The sequence below is a fragment of the Anomalospiza imberbis genome, chromosome 2, assembly GCF_031753505.1.
Source record: "Anomalospiza imberbis isolate Cuckoo-Finch-1a 21T00152 chromosome 2, ASM3175350v1, whole genome shotgun sequence".
In the NCBI taxonomy this organism is placed as follows: domain Eukaryota; kingdom Metazoa; phylum Chordata; class Aves; order Passeriformes; family Viduidae; genus Anomalospiza; species Anomalospiza imberbis.
In genome coordinates, this window is record NC_089682.1 from 105,123,570 (window position 1) to 105,143,249 (window position 19,680).

At 36.4% G+C, this 19,680-nt stretch overlaps 1 protein-coding gene across 2 annotated transcripts in view; it reads left to right on the forward strand.

The window, feature by feature from the left end:
• GPC5 (glypican 5) overlaps positions 1–12,857 on the forward strand; it is a 577,648-nt gene extending 564,791 nt beyond the window's left edge. Inside the window, exon 9 of one of the 2 annotated variants that reach the window (XM_068182437.1) lies at positions 12,294–12,857. In XM_068182437.1, the coding sequence (XP_068038538.1) occupies positions 12,294–12,451 (158 nt within the window). In that variant the 3' untranslated portion in view covers positions 12,452–12,857. The remainder of the gene's footprint in view (positions 1–12,293) is intronic. The other variant, XM_068182442.1, reaches the window with a different exon arrangement.
• Positions 12,858–19,680: the final 6,823 nt, after the last annotated feature.

Sequence of the window (19,680 nt, forward strand, 5' to 3'; positions counted from 1 at the left end):
ACATTATTACTAAATTTGTAATATGTAATGTGTCATGGAAAGCAAAAAACATCCCTGAGAATGCAGAAAACTTACACAATTTGTTTAAAATAGTCAATCTTTCAAACAGGGTTTTTCCCAGGAAAACTCTTTTTAAAGTAATTTAGTACCTGATTTTTTTAAAATATAATAATATTGTTAAGATATTTTCCACCAATCAAAAATTGTAACAGGGATGTAATTCCTGATAATATTTTTAAAAAATTGAGATTTTTTTTTTTTTTTTAATTTTGTCTGCAACAATTTTATGCTTGATACTAGTGTGGTAAAATGTTACCTATAGAAGCTTGCATAGTCTTATCTCAATCCTTTATTTTTTAATAGGAAATTTAAGGTTTTAAACACAGAATAAGTTGCCATGGAAAAGACTGGGAGTAATCAAGCCAGAGGCATTATATTATTTATGGGACATTCATCTGTCTTTAATCTCAGTGAAAGATATGTCATATGACAAGTCAGAGCTAGACTGAATAGTTTAATGAGAAGCTTGAGGAATGCAAAGACTGCAGCAAGGGATGATTGGACCAAGTAGCAGGTGCACAGTTTACTGACAATATCAGCACACATTTGACTAAACAGGCTACTGAAATAATCTTTTGTTATGAATAAATGTGAGGAATCACAGCGGTTTTGCTCAAATGGATCGGCTTCTGACAGGATTGTGTTCTTTTGCCCATTTGGTGGATTCATCAAGTCAGTATAAGGCTCTCTAAGTTTCTCCTCAAAAAGTGCCCTACCAGCTACTGGCACGCACTCCCAATGCCATCAGGAATTCCCTGGGCCTGGCTTTGTAACTTCCTGCCTCTCTTCTCAAGCCCATAATGCAGAGGGAGAGGGCTGAGGTGGCTGCCTGAACCATGAGGAATGGAGGAAGACTTCTGCTGTGTGAGGGGTACTGTACCAACTACTCATTCAAACTATGTTGCCTGTGCTGTATTCAGAGGCACAAGTTGAACAAGAACCTTTTTTCAGCATCAGGCAACCCTCTGGAAAGTAAATGAGATCTCAGGGTATTCCTTGGACGGTGAGGGTCCTGAGGAAATCACACAAATTAAGAACTAATGTCAGACAGCTGCTACTGAGATTTAGCCATGTACCCTATTCCAAGCCTTGATGGTCCTGACTGGCCTCACCTGTGGTTCCCACGCATGCCTTCTTGGCCCAAGAGCCCCACGGCAGCTCTGTCCTGTGCACCTAGACCTTCCCTGAGCTATCCTGTAGATACAATCATTTCTAGTCCTGTCCCCTGAATGGCCCCAAGCCAATGTTGAAGGAAACCTCTTCTCCAAACTTGTTTCTGGCCCAATTTCCTGCTCTAGCCCCTGACTGGTATTCGTTGATGGACCTTGGTCTTATTCAATCCCTCAATTTGCCTTGGTATGATTGAGCAGTGCTCAGAAACTGGTTCAGTCACCAACCCAGGACTTCTCAGGTGCTAAGGACTGCACCCCACAAGCACCTAGCATCATGGCCTGTGCTAGGGTCACCCTCAGTGCCTAAGTAGACAGAGCAGCAAACCCTGGAAGAATTAATCCCATCTTTCACCTTTCTGCAGCTCTGGTCCCAAAACCAGAGCTGCTTATTGATATCTTCCTTGGCAAAGTGAGGAGACATCATCTTAATCTGATGTCTGGGAGGGTGTCACAATTTGATACTTTTCTGCCTGCTATAAACACTGAGAGTCCCTGATGCTCCCTAATTCCCTGCTGACTGTGGAAACTGCTGGAGCATGACTGGAGTGTGCTGAACATGGTCTGGAACTCCTGCTGTGTGGAGGAGAAGCATGACATGATATAACTCATCCATGAGACCAAAGGAAAAAGAGGGGGCTCTTAGGAAAAGAGCACACCACAAGTGAAGAGATGTCATGATTACCACTTAAGCTTACATGAAATTCCCAGACTTCTAGTTTTATTGACTTATTAAAAACCTACAGTCAGCATTTTCAGCAGTTTAACTCATCTGCTTATTCTGCTTAACTATTTTCAGAGAATTTCCTTTGTTGTTTAACTTACATTAGCTTTTGAATGCATTCATTCATTCTGTTCCAATTCTGCCTCTTTAGTCATGTAATTATTTCCATGTTTTTATGCCAAATATCTAGTTTGTGTAAGTTCAGTCTTGGTCTTCTTACACTGGTTGTAGATGTTGTTAATAGTAGTTCAGTAGCCTACTTTTCTTAATGTTTCCATTGCTGCTTTACCTTAAGTTGTAGTCAGATTTACCAAAAGCTTTTAATGCATGTATATAATTGGTAAAATAAAAAAAAAGCCCACCCAACTTGGCTAAACATAACTTTCCAAAATCAAATGATTTAGAGTAAACAAGGAATAATTTTAACACTTGAGTGTGTAAGAGAAGATCTAGGTAATTAATTCACTATTTTGAAGATGCAGGCTTTTTTCACTCTAGACTGAGCTTTTTTTTTTTTTTTTTGCTTTAGGAGCCAGGCACTCCAATTCTTCACCTTATGCATATGCTAATTTTCTTCAGAGCTGCCATTTGGAGCCCTTTAACAGAGAAAGATCCAATTGCCCTGAGAAGATACCTTGCTTCAGAACTATCTGTACTGCTAGAGATAGGCATAATTTGAACTAGGTTTTGTTTTCTCTTTTTTGAACATTCATCCAAACCTACGCCAGGACCTTTAATCTCTCCATGAAATTACAAATCCTTGGTGTTAGACTGAAAAGCAAACCTGTGGTGGTCTGTAAAGCAGCCATTCATTATCCAGCTGCCATTTTCTAGGGGAAGACTAGTTAAAAACAAAAGCAGTTTCAGGGCACAAAGAGCTATTGTGCTTTGAAGTTCCTCATATCCAGGCTTTGCTCCACTGGAATGATTCCCCTCCCTACTAATTCCCAAGAAATAATGCTTATGCTTAAGGCAGGCACATCAAGTTATAAAAACCTCTGGATAACCAACTCTGGGATGTCAATTATTGTTCTCAGGTAATCTGGCATACATTTGTAGACTTTTGAGCTGAGGCTTCTGGCAAAACTTTCTCTGCTGCACTGTCTGTGGGATCTAAATCAAACCTTCCTTCTCTCATCTAAAAGAAGATAAAGATTGAATATATTGTCTGCCGAGGTCACTATTATCATCTCCCCTTCTTTTGCCGCATGCTGATGCTTCAGAGGAAACAGGAGTGTGGTGGAGGAGGTGGTCTTGGTCTGTTGATACAGTGCATCCCCTCAGTTCCCATGACTCACCCATGCATGGATAAAGTATTTTTTGCACTTTGACATACCTTTTCACTGACAATGGTACAGCTCAACCTGAGTGCAAACCTATAGTGTTTTTAACTTACAGTCCACACAGAATTTCTTTAAATAGAGGTCACCTTTCTCTCTTCTCTTCGTTTTTCAGCCCTCATCCATTATTTACTCAATTCTTTCTCTCTTGGATCAATATCTTCAGGCTAAAAACTTAAACTGTGAAAGTTCAGCTGTTTCTCATCCATCTGTGTTCCTGTTCTCTTTGAAGAGCTGTGTTGTGATTAAAATCCTGTTTTGAAAATATGTCTAAATTATCAAATCAACCAGAAATAGCAGTTCTGTTTCTTTGTTTATATTTAGGTTAATTAAGTGAGGTAACATAGATGGGCACTCAATTAGAAGAAAGGATGAGGCACAACTTACATACTTTTAAGATTAAACTCTTCAATTCATATAGGTTTTCTTTTTATTTTGGCTTCCCAAATGTCCACACTACCAATCTGGGAAATAAATAAATAATATTTTTCCCCCTCAATATTTCTTTTCTTCTTTCTGACATGTTATGTTTAGACCTGTTATTACATTACTCACATTGCTGCTAGTCCAGAGACTGATATCTTGCTTCTTTTGATAACTACTTTTGTCCAGTCAGTCAACCACAGCCAGTCATGTCAATGGTCAGCCTTGCTAGGCTGTGGGAAGACAGGGTGATCAGCAGTTATTGTCTGTTCAGGGATGGATGATTGGGAGCAAAACAGAAGCAGAACTATTCATGTGTTGCTGAATTGGAGCTGTATATTTGTGTGAAACCTACAAACTTATATGAATTCTGCAAGGCCAGCTTTCTTAGGGAGAGGAAACAAATGTGAAACTACTGTAGATATCAGTTTAGTTCTTTGAATTGCCCAGTGGTTATCCCTGAACTTAAAGAAGACACATATTTTGATGTTTAACTATTTATGTTTAGTAACTTCAGATCAAAGATCTTGTACTTGTGGGATGCAGTGAGACGCAAGACTTCCTATGGCATTTCATAACACTAAACACACTGAGGGATTCAGATCAATATTCATCAGTAAGCACCACAAAATTTATCACTGATATTCATCTTGCCTGAAAGAAATTGAAATGCTCTGCTAGAAAGAACTGCCTCAGCAACTAAAATCAGAGAGGAAAAATTTCTGTGGAAAACTGTGGTTTTTAAAACTTCATAATCTGATTAGAAAATGCATTTCTAGGAAGATATTGGAAAATTTATTCTTTTCAATTCTATGCTTTTGATATATTTTCAACATAATAGCTGAGTTAAAACTTGTGGAACCAAAAGTAAACCTAAAGAGGAAGAGAAAACAGCAACTGAAGAGATTCTCTGTGTTGCATTTTTATTTGTAAGGAGACAAGCTGTGCTTTTGTTTACAGTGAAGGAATGGAGACAAGGACATCTACTTTCTTTACTGCTCCACACTTCCTTTTTGTGTCACTAATCCAGTCTTTGATGTGGGATGAGTCAGATATCAACAGCAGATTTTACATTTTCTTAGTCTGCTTTTGGGTGCATTACAATGTTATGATTAGCTGAGAGCTTAAGTTCTTTTCCAAATTATAACAGCATGGTTCTTCTTCCTCTTCCCAACACATACGAGATCCCACTGTGAGGTGGTTTTAAAAGTGAGCTCAAGAGGCAGTAAAAGCGTCATCATCAAGACAAATCACAGATCTGATCACTCACCTTTGGGAACAGGTTCACAAGGGGGGTCTTAAATGTGCCACTGCACGGCAACAGGTAAGTTTAGTATCTCCCATCTGCAGGCATGATAAGGAAATGACTATAAAAACTTCTCCCTTAAATAGTTCTAAATTGTAGGAATATGTCATTAGATCTGCTTCTCAGGAAAATTGAAGGACTACTTAATGTATCAGTATTTTGGGGATTAAGGTAATCTACAGACAATGTTTCTTTTAACAGAGAGTGGAGTGACTGGAATGGCTGGAAATCTAGGTAGACTGACTTGAAAAAAAACTACCAAGTTACTTGAACATCTTGACAATGGAAATTGTTTTAGTTCAGATGCATTTTCCAGAAAATAATGGGGTTTTTTGCTACTTTCATTTTAGAAATAGCAACAAGAAAAACAGTAGAATAATGAACTGCTACAGAGAAATTGGGCCATAAATCAGGGGAATCTGAATGATTAAAAAAAAAAAATTGAAAAACATTTCATTTTTTTAATGACCCTAACTGGTAATGTTCTTCTTCAAACCTAGTTCACACATTAATTTAAGGAGCTTCAGTTCAAATTCATGTCTTTCTTCTATTCTTTTATATGGTAGTTTTGTATAAACAAGTATTGTTGATTATGAATCTCCTACAACAAAAATGAAAAAAAAAATAATTATGTAAAAGAATAATGGGTAAACTGTTTCAAAAGACAGTAATTTATATAGGATATCTGGGCATCTGACTCATAGGAAAGAAACAAATACTAATAAGATGAAAATTTGGAGAATGAAGAATTTGCTTACTTTTACACAGACTGATTTATGGGACTTTGGCCTTATTTTAATTTTGTATTGATTACAAAGCCTTTGCATAGGTTAATGATAAAGGTTAAAACTTCTTCAATAGTGAAAAGGAGTGAAAAGATGGATTTCTTCATTTAAAACAGGCGTTATTGGCAATGCTGATTCCAGCACCCTGGAGCCTTGAAGTTATAATGAACATGTCTTATAATGAACATGGATTTAGAAACTATGGCCCAAGAAAGCAATAGGAATAGGTCTAGTGAAGGTTACTGTGGTTCTCTCTACTTCAGACATAGTTATTTTTGGTCTCTGTATGGAAAATAAACCCAAGTCTCTTAGACGTGTAAGACTTGCTATTTTAGCAATATAGTTTTAATATATATGTTATTTATGCTAAAATTGACCTACAAGTTAAAAAAGTACATTTTATCTATTTCAACAAATGATGTTATCCCTTTTTGATTCTTAAGAATGTGAAACAAATGGAAATGTTTTGGTCTGTGACACCATTTGTTTGTGTTACATTAACTCATAAAAGCTTTGTTTTCTCAATGGAAATACTGAGTTCATTAACGTATAATGTGAAACAAATGCCACTGTACACTTTAAAAGAAAACTTTCAAATATTGGACTAGAGACTTAATGTCTGCTGCTCTTTTAGTTGAAATGACTTGCCAGACTTATGGTAAGATCATTGGTTACACTCTATTTCTTGTGTATACAGGTTTCATAAAATATGCACAGTTAAACATGATATGTTGGATTCATTTCCTAATATATTGTTAACCATGCACAATTTTCTTAGCTAATACCATTAGGCAGGTTTCTTAATTGGTTTCTAACAATAACAGTAATACTATTCCTTTGTACGTGAGATTACTTGCATCTTGATATTCCCTCTACAGTTAAAATTGCTATTTGTGTTGGCTTGCGTATTATTACAATGATTGTTAGGGTATCCAAAGTAAAAAAAAAAGGAGGATTTTAGATCAAATTATTTCCTCCAAATAAGTACCTATTACATATTACAGAAAATTTCTTGAGTATTTATGCCGTTTGCTTGGTTTCTAAGTGAGCACGATCTCTCTGTTCCACATCAGCTTGTGGCATACAGCTCAGGTTCAGCTTTTTGGTACTCAGAGTTCTCCTTAGGATCTGATACAGGTTTCATGGGCTACTTAGGAACAGCAATGAAAATTCAATGACTGCATTTCAGTGAAAGAAATGACTGGCCAATTGCAGAGATGAGACTTATGAAGACATTGAGAATTTGCTGCTAGGTTTTATATAACATTATAGAACCTTCCTATGATACTAAGCAAAGCTCCAAATTTAAGTGATTTCATTGGCTATGTCTACATTGTCAAGAACCTTAGCTTGTGAGTTGTCTCCTGGTTTCAGTTCTGCTTACCCACATCACATGGACGTTTGTTCACTTGATACCTTAGGTTTTAGCTTTAATAATTTTTAGATTCTCTACTGCTTTAATGTGTAATTCTGAGCTTCATATGAGGGGATAGTAAGCTCTCTTCAGAGAGTAGATGGACAAAACAGTTCCTTCACTAGCTGGGGACCAAGGACAAATGATCCAAATTTCAGCCAAAAGCATAAATAATAGTGGACTGCAGAGAGAAAAACAAGGATGGGACTTCATGAGCTAAAGCTGTAATTGAACAATTAACTCAAATATGCAAACGGACCAGAACTTATAAAAGTGTGAGACCCCATGACTGGTCGTCCATTTGGTGATCATTCTGGGTTCATCTTGGGTGTAGCCCTGGCTGGGCTCTTGTGCTGCCCAAGGTGGATCCATTGAGGCCTTCTAATAAATACCTACTTTATTCTTTAGCTCCATCTAGTCTCTGCTTCACACTAGTCTGGCATCACACTCCATGGCTGAGCATTAAGGAAAATGATCTTGGTCACTCCAAAGTAAACTTCAAGTTCTGTGGATAATTCATTCCAAGGACTGCTTCCAAAAGGCAACACAAACCAGACGGCTGAAGGCTTGAGTTTCTCTGCCCTGCAGAGTCCCTCAACATCAGGCTTTTTATTTTCAAACACTTTCCCTTGCCTGGATATCATATCCCAGAACTTGTAATGTGTTCCTTCAGTTTCATGTTATAAAAACACCACCTGGTGGGTTGCAGCAGAGCCCTCCTATTTATTTCGGACACTTTGAACTAAAAAAATCAAACAAAATGATAACTGGATCTCTGAGCCTGGGAGATCACTGTGTGTGGTTTAAAAGACATGCAAGACATGTTTAGCAGTTTCTTCTAGGTATTGCTATCCCTGAGCACAGCAGGCATAAGCCACTCAACAGCACTTTGCCTGAAGGATCTCCTTCTGGGACGCATATTTAACTATGTGAATGTAGCTGCAATGACACTTTCTGTGCTTTAACAGGAAACACTTTCATGAAGTACTGGCTTCTCACAAATGTTTGCGCACATCAGATATTGGCTATTTTCATGGCAATATGCAGCCCTTGATCCTGCCCTTCAACACCAGATACTGAAACCAAAATTAATTAAAGGCAAGAGTTCAGGTATAAAAGTGAAAATATACTACTACAGGTGAAAGAATATGAACTTGATCAATATTTCACTGTTTTATTATTATTTATTTATTTTCCTACCAATAATTTATTTTTATTATTTATTTATTTTCCTACCTAGAATTTATCAAATGTAATCTATTTCCCACAGTTACATGATTCAATATTTTAGTTTTAGTTTTACAACAAAGATATAAAGCTTGATGGTAGGGGATATATTGGGAAACACTCCCTGGTCACTCAGTGTTGAACCTGTTATGTAGCTAAGTGTAGGGTTTTTCTGTTCAAATTCAGACCCAATATCTACATCTGAGTATTCCACCTTCTTTTTCTGCATTTCCTTATTTCTCTGCATTCGCTGTAATGCAAGCTGTTGTAACTGACTTTAATTCAGTTGTCTAACTAAAAGGGTCAAAAGTCACTGGAGATGTTCTAAGATGTCCAAGAGGTCATTAAAGGTTTTTATAAGAATCAGGCTGCTTTTGGATAAGCAGTGTATGCCAAATGTGATACCTCTCTTTCCTACACCTAAAATACCTGTAGGCATCTATGTTTAACCCAAGGTGTAAGTGTAGACTCTACAGATAACAAGAACTATGTGGAATTATTTCTCACTTACATACCATCTCTTATTATCTTCTTAAGCTCATCCCTTCAGCATCAACATAATGCTACTTTATGCTGCATTTGGTGTGGTGCTCACACTTAACATTTCTGACACAAACAGAACTGTTTAAACAACACAGCAAACAGATGAAATTTTGCTCTGCCAAAGTATGAACTTATATGTTCTAATGCTGTAATATTAATCACAATGTTTGTGGAAATTCTTTTGCTCATTATTTTTTATAAATAAGAGCAGGAAAATACTTCAAATTGCAGCTATTTACACAGTTTCAGAGCTGATGCTGGGTACATGTCTCTGATACATGCCAGCTTTGCTTTATGTAGACTTATGCAAAAATGGTATTTGGATTTTAATTCCCAAGCTATTTATCTTCTCCTCTGCTGAAATCATAAATTTCATAAGAAAAAAAAAAATCCCTCTGAATCTCAGATCAGACTTTTGAATTTTACCATCTTTCCAGTCAAAATATTAGTTCTAATATGATTTTATTACTAAACTAGGCATTTATCAGAGATAATTTGAAATACTTGGGAAAATTAAATGCCTTTTCTGTAACATAATTCCAGCTTCAGACATGTGAGGAGATTAAAACCAAACAAGTTTGCTTTATTTCTGGTCTGTTCTGCTAAAAATGATTGGATATCTCTCATTGCAAGTATGCTGTGAACTATGAAAGTTAAATTCATTTACAGGGAAGGATCAATTCTTTTACAGATTATGATATATGAAAGGTGGCATATATGTTTAAATCCTGATTCATAATGGACAACAGAACCTACTAATTTAAATAAAAAGGGTAGCCTAAGTGGAGGAATTAAACCTATACTTTTACTTATTAGAACTACAAAAAAAAAACCCAGCAACATAGCACAGCTCTGTTCAAATAGGCTATTTTAAAGGAGTGTTTTTCTTTTCAGTGATTTTTTCACCATATGATATCTAAAAATATTTTTTGGATATGTATCCAAATTTTTTGGATACGTATCTTCTTATTTCAGTAAAGTCAAAATGTTGCATAGATTTACGGGGCTAAATAGGTGACAGGTTTACTGTATGATTACACTACAGTTCTAACAGTGTATTCATTTAAGATCAGAGGTTATGCATAATGATTTATGGCATTTTAATGGATCAAAGGTGGGTTTGAACATTTTTGTTAAAACACTGCTTTCATGGGAACTTCCAAAAATCTGCAGTTTTCATTTAAGGCTGGAAAGAAAGGAAAAAAATTCCCATCAAAAGAAATCCTTTTTTTCTGTAATATTGTAAATTAAATTTTCATTAGAAATTACACGACTGTCATTGATTATTATCTAGTCATATTGTCTTCAGATTCAAAATACATTCAGCAGAAGCTAGTTATTTCTTCAGCTGCAAGGTCTAAGAATATTTTTCTTTATATAAATTAGCTTTTATATTTTATGTCCTGCATAAGGCCCAAACTTTCACTAATTTGATAGTGTATCTGTTAGTATTGGAAAAATCTACTCTGTTATACCTATAGCATTTGCTGAACTCCTTTGTTGTGTAGGTGAGAGTTGAATTTTTCACTGTCTACTGAAATATGATAACACCTCACTAAAACTCTGAAGAAATTATGAAAGCATTTTTTTTTCTACTGAAAAAACTTCCCTGAGAAAAATCCTTGATATACCTTGATAGTGATGATCCACTCAAAACACTTTCAGTGAAGCATAAGTTGACTGATGTTTTTCTACACAGGTTACTGAAAGTACATGATGAGGAAAAGTTTTATTCCCTCCTTCGTAACATCTCTTCTGTCACTCTTCCTTCTTGTATGTCCACTTGCATTGTACTCATACAGCTAATTTTCACAAATTCCAGGCAAGAGAATGGGATTGATAAATCCACATGAAATATCAAGCTCCACTACTTAGTACAGCAGCAAAGAAGATTAATTCATTTTAGCAGGTTTTTTTCAGAAAGCATCCAGCAGGTTTTTTCAGACAGCATGTTTGACTTTAGCTGACTTTCCCCTTAATGCTTTTTTTTCAAGGCTGCAGGAAGGATATTTGAGTACATAGAGCATAACATCACAAAAAGCAGCTTTCAAGCTGCTTTTAGAGAAAAGAGTATTTTTAATGCAAGCACCAAAAAAAAAAAATTGTTCTTTTTAAGAATGACTGTCCTCTGCAGCTTCTGCTAAACCAGCTTAACAAAGAAGATAACAACATGACTAAAATATTTATACTTTGTTATAGTCACTTTGAATAATAATAAAAAAATATTCACAAGTTTATTCATCTTTCCTAACGATACAAAAAGAAGCACCTAAGCACTGATGCAGAAACTCAGACTGTAAAATCAATATATCAGCTCAGTAGAGCTGAGCTTCTTTCTAATGCTGCTGTTCCAGCAGTAGAGTTTACCTTCTGAATTATATATGTATTGACCTAATTATATAAATATTGACTTTGCTTTATATGAAGCTTTTCTTAGTCTCGATGTAATTACAATGTCAATATTTGTTGTATGTAATAACACTGAATTTAGACTTGTTAATTTTGATTGATAGTGGCATGCCACAAGTTATTACATGGGATAAGAGTTAGTCTATAAGCATGCATAGCAGATACAAGCAGCTGACAATGCTACCAAATTTCAGTGTGTCTCCAAGACCTTCTGTTTCCCATGTTTAACCAGGCAGAGGAAATATAATGGGTGATTACATCCATGTTCCATTAGAGTACTATTTTGAGGTGGAGAAATATTTACCCTGGTAAAAAAAAAAATAAAACGTACAAATATTGAGCTGGGAACTCAGTAAAAGGGTTCCTGTTTAAAGTTAGCTTTAGAACTTTTCCTTACAATATTGTAAAATGTATTTAAATTTTGCCAAAATGGAGGTTTTATATAGAAATAACTATATTTTTCTGCATACCTTCCATGAGTTATACATTATTTTGCAATTATATTGGGACGCAGACACAAGAAATTTCACTTTAAATTATTTCCTTTTTCTTCAAATCCAAGAAAGATGTGAGCAGTGGACTTTCAGGTGCTACTGGGACTTGCAAAACGTTCACTTCAGTCTGTAAATGTTTGTTGAGATATATTTCTACAAGAACAACTTTGTTCAGAGCTGGCAGACCTCAGAAATGTTTTCAGTGATTAATAGCCATATAGTATAGTGCATATTTCTAGATGCAATTATAAAGCATTTGAATTTGGCAGTAACATGAGAATTAGAAACCAAACTGTGACAGTCTGTGCACTGAGGATATTTAAATTTTTTCTAGCTATAATATGTTGCCAGCAGTGACAAGGCATGCATCATACTGTATTTTCTTATTTGTCTCAGCAGGGATGCCAGACAAGACGAACCTCAGTGACGTAAAGCAAATCCATCAAACCAACGATGGCAGCACTTTAGACAAAACTGGAGCAGGATGTGCAGCAATGGCCGATTATATCACATTTATGCTGATTAGTTTGGTAATACTGTTTCTCAGTCTTTGGTAACTGCTTATTTCTGGCTTGATATATGTATCTCATTGTCAACTATTTATCCCTACTCAGAAGCCTGGAATAAGGGATCTGGTGAATATAGCAGTATTTATGGTATCTTGTATACGATCAGCCAGTGATCTCAGCCATGAATATTAACAAAGAGTTTTGTGTAATATTTTACCTGTGTTTTTTTTTTTAAGCCTGTATAGTCATAAAAAGTCATGCTTACTTTTTTAATATTTTATATTGAAAATAAGTGGTCTACGATAATATTTCTCTTAAAAGCAATTTGTAAAAAAAGAGTATTACCAAGTTTGAAATGGTCTCTCTCATCTAGACCAATCCTGTGCTCATAGTAGACTCACTTCTTGCAAGTTTCCTAAGTCCAAGTTCAGTTGACATTGGAATATCTCCAAGGAGGAAGACTTTACAGTTGTAGTGCTCTAGTGCTAGAACACTAGAACTAGTGTTCTAGTGCTTCAACATTCCTAGCAGATATTTTTTAGCTACTGTATTTCAGTTTGTGCCTCTTGCCCATTGTGCCCACTGAGTCCTGTCACAGCACCACGGACAAGAGTTTGGCTCCATATTCTTTGCTCCCTTTATCAGGTATTTATAAATTTTCAAAAGATCCCACTCTGCATCTTCTCCAGGCCAAACAGACCCAGCTGTCTCAGCCACTCCTTGCATAAGTTTTGTTCCCATACCTTAGAAATCTTCAGGCCCTTTGCAGGAATCCATCCACTATGTCCATGTCTCTCTTGTCATTGTCCTTGAGAGCTCAGACCTGAACATAACATTGTAGATGTTATCTCACTAGTGGAGAACAGAGGGAAAGGATCACCTTCTTTGACCTGCTGATATTTTTCCTGATTCAGCCCAGAAGGTAGTTGGTTGTCTTTGCTGCGAGGGCACAGTATAGACTCTTTTTCATCTTGGTGTCCATTAGGACCACAAGGTCCATCTCTGCAAAACTGCTTTTCAACCAGCAGGCACCAACCTGTACAGCTGTATGGGGTTATTCCTCCCCACAAGAAGGATTTGGCATTTCCCTTTCTTGAACTTTCTAAGATTCCTATCAAGCCAATTCTTCAGTCTGTCAGGGTCCCTTTGAATTCAGAATAATTTTTTATAGTTCAGAAAAACCTATATGTTAGATACTATATATGTATATGATAGCTGCATTTTATCTAGGGATAACAGCAAGGTTAAGATTCAGTGTTGGATTAAGGTGTCTTAACATATATGTCAAGCTACAGATATATGTGCTCTTTAAGTTGTAACTGTAGCCATTGGATTCAATTGCTAAAATACCAACGAGTGCCAGTTGTGATGCCCAAAAAAACCCCACCTGGTGTCCACTACTGTTCTGAATGGCCTCAGGTCTTTCTCCGGGCAAGTAACTACAGTCCTTCATCAACACAGTCAACAAAGACCAGCACATTTTTCAGCTCATATAAAGACAGACACCCAAAAAAGCAAGTCAGTTGCCTGAAAAAATATGACTGGTGCCGCCTAAGATTTCTTGGAGTATCCAAGACATCCTCAGGGGACTGGCATATGTGATGCAAGACTTATGAGATGTTCAGAAGCTTCCTTAAATGGTAGCCATGGGGAGTGGCAGCTGGCAGCTACGTGGGACATCTCTAACTCAGATAGATCTAGACATTCACATGTGGACCCATGAATCATACACCGAACCCCCACCAATATTACCGGTAGCTTAGATACCTGGTTGGAGTGGTGACACATGAATGCAAACCTGAATCACAACAATCCCAGCTCAAGTTCTTGTGCTTCATAAAATGAGGCAAGTAAAAGCATGCTGCAGTACTAATGGTACATTTTGTATTACTGTTATAAAATTTAATTGTTCTGCCATGACTAATTCTTGTGTCATTTTAACCAGAAAGTATTTAAGAATATTTTGTAGTTATTTCTGCTGTAGAGTATTTTACAAGAAGAAAAAAAAAAAAAAACAAAAACAACCTGTACAGTATTGTATGTATTCATATGATAACTAGAACTCTTTCTAGACAAAAAATGTTACTCTTGTATGGGACTAATATAAAGAAACATACATAAATATTTTTATTCCCAAACATCTATATTAGTCATTAACACACACAGTATAACATACAGTATAATAAATAGGTAAACAGATATAAAAATTAGAAAAGCAAGTGAACATTTCTATAAATAGATCCATACCCAGATAAATATCATTATTAGGCATGTGTGCCAGTATGCACATTTTGCTTGACCTCTTTTTTCCTTTGCAGATTTTGCAAATCAATCTTTCAAATTCATTTGTCTTGCTTACTTGAAATTATGACATTGGTAATTCAGGGAAAGAAAATGTGAATTTTCCTTTGTAATGTCACCTCACACTAGTAATCAATCCAGATTGGCAACTGTTTTTTTTTTTTAAATGGCCAGTATCAGTCACTTCAATGGAAATTGAATAAGGCTTTGAAAAGGAGATACAGAAATGCAGAAAAAAATCCTCAATTACTTTTATATATGTCCTGAAGCACTTTGTTTCCATTCCTAACTTTTGTGCGCTGTTAAAGACCTTACAAAGACAGGTATTCCAGGAATAGTAGTTTTTTTTTCTATAGAATCTAGGAAACACAAGCCTCATTTTCAAATACTGATCGTAATTAGTCCTAAGACCTCCTCAGGTATATGTGAATTACTAGTCTGTAATACTCCTTTCTTTTGGCTTTCTTGGCCTATTCCCATTATCTTCAACACTGTACCTACACAGAATAACTTCTAAGATGCCTTTTGGAGTGGAAAATTAGGTTTCTCCTTACCAGACACATATGAACAAACTAGTAACAACATGAATAATAGTGGCAGGTCCGGAGATTTCTCACTCACTACTCTGCCATGAGACCTCATTCACCCTCCTGTTCCATCTAACCCTAGGCATCACTGCACAGTCCACATCATTGCTCAGAGTCATTCATCTGCCAGGCTGCATCAAGATATTTTCATTAAATCTACCATGCTACGAAGAAATATTCTAGTTTCTTAAAGGACTGTTATATAATCATTAAAACAGGTCAGAGCAAGGAGAACGGAGACAAGACTCTTTGATGATCTGTCCCAAGGTCACCTTGCAAGGGAGGTACCATTCCACAAACTGTGGAAACCTGCAGAATTTTGTATAACTCCACACTTGGAAGGTAGGGGGGAAAAAAAGGACCAAAACCCCCAATGTTGCTGTGCTATGCTAAAGCAAACAATGGAAAGAGGAATAGCACTGAACAGAAACATGAAGAATGCTTTAGAGAAGCCAAGAAGAGAAATAGGAAAAAAAATGTTAAGCTGGAGATTGTGGTAATGGAGCATAAAACCACCTCCATCCATATAAAATGATGTACTGTTCACAGTATGTATGTAAGCCAATCTGGGTCAATTGCCTGGGCATGCAGAAGCTTTTCCCAACATGAGGTTACACAGGCTGCACAGGGCTGGTTCTGAGCTCCTCAGATGACCTCAGAAATGACATGCAGGTCTCGTTTCCTCTGTTTCCTTTCATTTGTTTATACTGGGGCATTTTTGACAGTTAGAATCTTCTCCGTATTTCCCAGAACATGTAGTAAATAAGATTTTGGCTTTATTTTGCCTTCTATAAAATAATCTTTTCATGTATTATAACTGTTATGGTCTCAAATAAGAATGCTTGACTCAAAGTGCACTATTTCTCAGACAGACACACACTTGAAGACTGATCATACTAAAATTGCAATATTAGAGTTGTGTACCTGGCCTTGGTACATTTTTTTTTTTTTAAATAGCAACCATAAAATAAGAGAGCCTTGTAAGAAATAATTTCTTGGAGGACAGTCTGGCTACTTACAATAAAATTCCAGGAAAGGAATAATTCTAAAAAAATACAGCTCTTCAGATATCCATAATATTTTTATTTGATAAAATCAAGATATTCCTCTTCTACCCTGAGCTCAAGAGAGGCCCTATACATAGCACACTCATTTGTTAGGAAAGCCTGCTTTCTCCCTGGGTGCAGCCCTCAGATCATTGTCCATTACTGGTTTTCCAGGAAGGCCAAGGTCAATGAAAAAGACTGAGGTGCCACAGTGTGTCCAGAGAAGTTCAAGGGAGCTTGTGACAGATCTGGAGTATCTGAGGGAGCTGGGATTGTTTCATCTAGAGGAAAGGAAGCTCAGAGGTGACCTTATCACACTACAAAAAACAGAGAAGAGGTTGTATGAAGATGGGGGTCAGCCTCTCCTCCCAGGAAACCAGTGACAGAGAGGACATAGCCTCAAGCTGTGCCAAGAAAGGTTTAGATTGTGTATCAGGAGTAATTTCTTCATAGAAAGGGTTGTTACACATTGGAATGGACTGCCCAGTGATTTGGTGGAGTCACTATCCCCAGAGATATTTAAAAGACATGTAGATGTGATACTGAGGGACATGGTTTAGTGGCAGACTTGGCAGTGCTGGGTTAACAGACTCAAGGATCTTAAGGTTCTTTTCCGGGCTAAATGATTCTATAATTCTTGACTTTGCATTTCTGTTTTCTGTAGTTGTACCTGTGTTTGTAAATGTGCTTGTATCTCCTGGGGAAAAGGTACTGACTGGAGTACTTATTCTCATAACTAATGTCCTAGCACTTTAAATAAACATTTCAAGGTGACAGCTTTTCCTGTGTGTAGCTGGTGAAAGAGAAAAAAAAGCACCTGTTTCCTTCAAAAGCAAATACCATTGTTCTCTTCATGAATAATAAAAGATGATGCATAATTACAGCTATGTAAAAGGTTATCTTTTTGTTCTCTCTTTTTTATAGATAGTTATGCATACAACTTATTTACAACTCTGTACCTGTGTATTTATATGCTAAAATAATATTCTTGTTCAGTTTATAACAGGGTTTAGATTAACCTATTGAAGATTTCAGATTAATCTTGTTATTTCCATATCATCTTCTCAGGATAATGAATTAAAATATGTAGTTGAAGCTATCTCTATTTGTTCTCCTTTATATTCAGTTTTTCTCTGAAATAATTGTATAAGCATTAATCTTATTTAGAAAATGGTGTGCTTTTCTGTGTGCTCTGAGTCTGATTATAATGGGAATTAAAATAAAAGTTGTTTCTAACTATATTACACTAAAAAAGCTAGTGAGTCCAGAAAAATCCATATTTTCTTCTTGAAAATCTCAACAAAATTAATAAAGTTTTAACTCTTGATTCTTTCGTCCTAGTGATACATGAACAAATTTTGGGAGAACATATTTGCATTTCAGGCAGGTAGAAACTTCGTCTTTCTATTTATTTTAGTACTTTTTAATGTGAAATGCTGCAGACAGTATACCTGGTACCCCATGAGGCTCTTTTCCAGTTCACATTGAAGAGGAAGCTCATGCTGAGCTTCTGTGGCTGGGAGGACTCAGTCGATGCATCTCATCACCCCTCACAGTGCAGAGGGCTGTGCTAAGATCACCTGCTGTGCATGCCTAATTCAGGTGTCACAACGAAGTCTCTCCAGGTTTGTCAAGCAGTCCTAATCAATTGTTAGTCTCTTGAATGTAAGTCACACTGAGGTCTTTCTCTGTGGCAGCTTCTGATTTTCCTGCTCCTCTCAATGTCACTCTCTTTCCCATTTGAGCTGGTACAAGAGTTTACAGGATCACGCAGTGAAACCAGTCGGGGTATTTCTGACTCAAAGGATCTCCTTGATCCAGTTCACCTTGCATCTTCAAAGACAATACTGCTGGTACAATGGATGGTGTGGCCACAGTGCTCCTGGAATTTTAGCCACATATTTATGGCAGGTGGACACAACATTAGGGACAAAAACCACAGATAACATTACAACATACTGCAAAGTTGTTTCCATAACTGTGTTATGTGTGGAGATTCATACTTCAGTATCTAAAGCAGGATATGGCCCTTAAAAAATCATAGTAAAGCCTGATTTTATTCACGCTGCACACGAAAGTGCATAACAGATCTCTTTTGCTGATGGCAAAAGCATACTGCTCAATACATACATCAGCATGCCTTACAATGAGTCATTTCTCTTCTTTGTATCTGTCTTTAGGGGATCAGTATTGCATAGAAGGTACTTCCCTGTTTATTTTCAGTTCACTTTATTTATAAGTATAGCTAACACCTTTGTGATGGCTGTTAAAAATATTTTTCATGTCTGTTTACATCCCTGCTTTTTGGCAGACAGAGGTGTTCATGAAACCCATGTATTTCACCCTCTGTATAAAAAAAAAAAAAAACCCAAACAAAAAAGATTTTTATAAACTGAAAAAAAAAAATAATACCAGGCCTTCAGAAAGGTAAAAATCAACATCATCCTGAAGCATAAAGGTTTCTTGGCACATATATCTTTAGCAAACTATAAAAAAATGTTATTTTTAGTTTAAGAGCAATATCAGACTTGAAATTAGTGCATGGGCCAGCTCCTACTTTTAGAGATTTCTGATACAACTGAATTCCATGGATACAACAATAAACATACTTTGATTTTGTATTATCTACATGCAAAATTGAATTGAGACACTTAATACAATAAGATTGTTTTCAGAAACTTATCACAAAATTACAGGTAATAGCAATTTGTATTTCTCTGCTCTCTCCTGATTATATGTACACCATAACAAATAAAAAAATTAATTTAGAAAATAAAGATTTATATTGTGAACCCCTACCTCTGTGACTCTTAGGAAAAAGTATGGAATTTGTAACTTGGTGATAAATTTCAGCATTTCAGTAATCTAAACATCATGGGAAAGAGGAAATTACATAGTTTTTATCTTTTTTTATGACTATATATTCAGCTTTCCACTCTTTGTATGGGTCTTAAAACTGGCAATTTCAGACTGCAGAAGAGGGGTTATGTTGAGTGGGCAGCATCTGGGTCCTTTGAAGGGAGGAATATTACATTGATGCTTTATTCTTTCTCACTTCAGGATCGACTTTGTCATTATGTTTGCTACCATGCTTTTATACCTTTGCTCTTCCTTCATTTATCTGGTGCTCCAGATTACATCTGGATCTAATATATGTGGTGCCATTTGCATATGTTAGATGCTACATCTTGGTTCTCTTTGTTACCCTTAAAACCAGTTTTTCCTGCTCCAGAGCTACATTTCTTCAAAGAGCATGGGTCAGTTGTTTATAGCTATGGGGTCCCCAGTAGCAACCTGCTCCCTGTCCTCTGGCATGCCATGTCTGTGCTTCCTTTACACCACA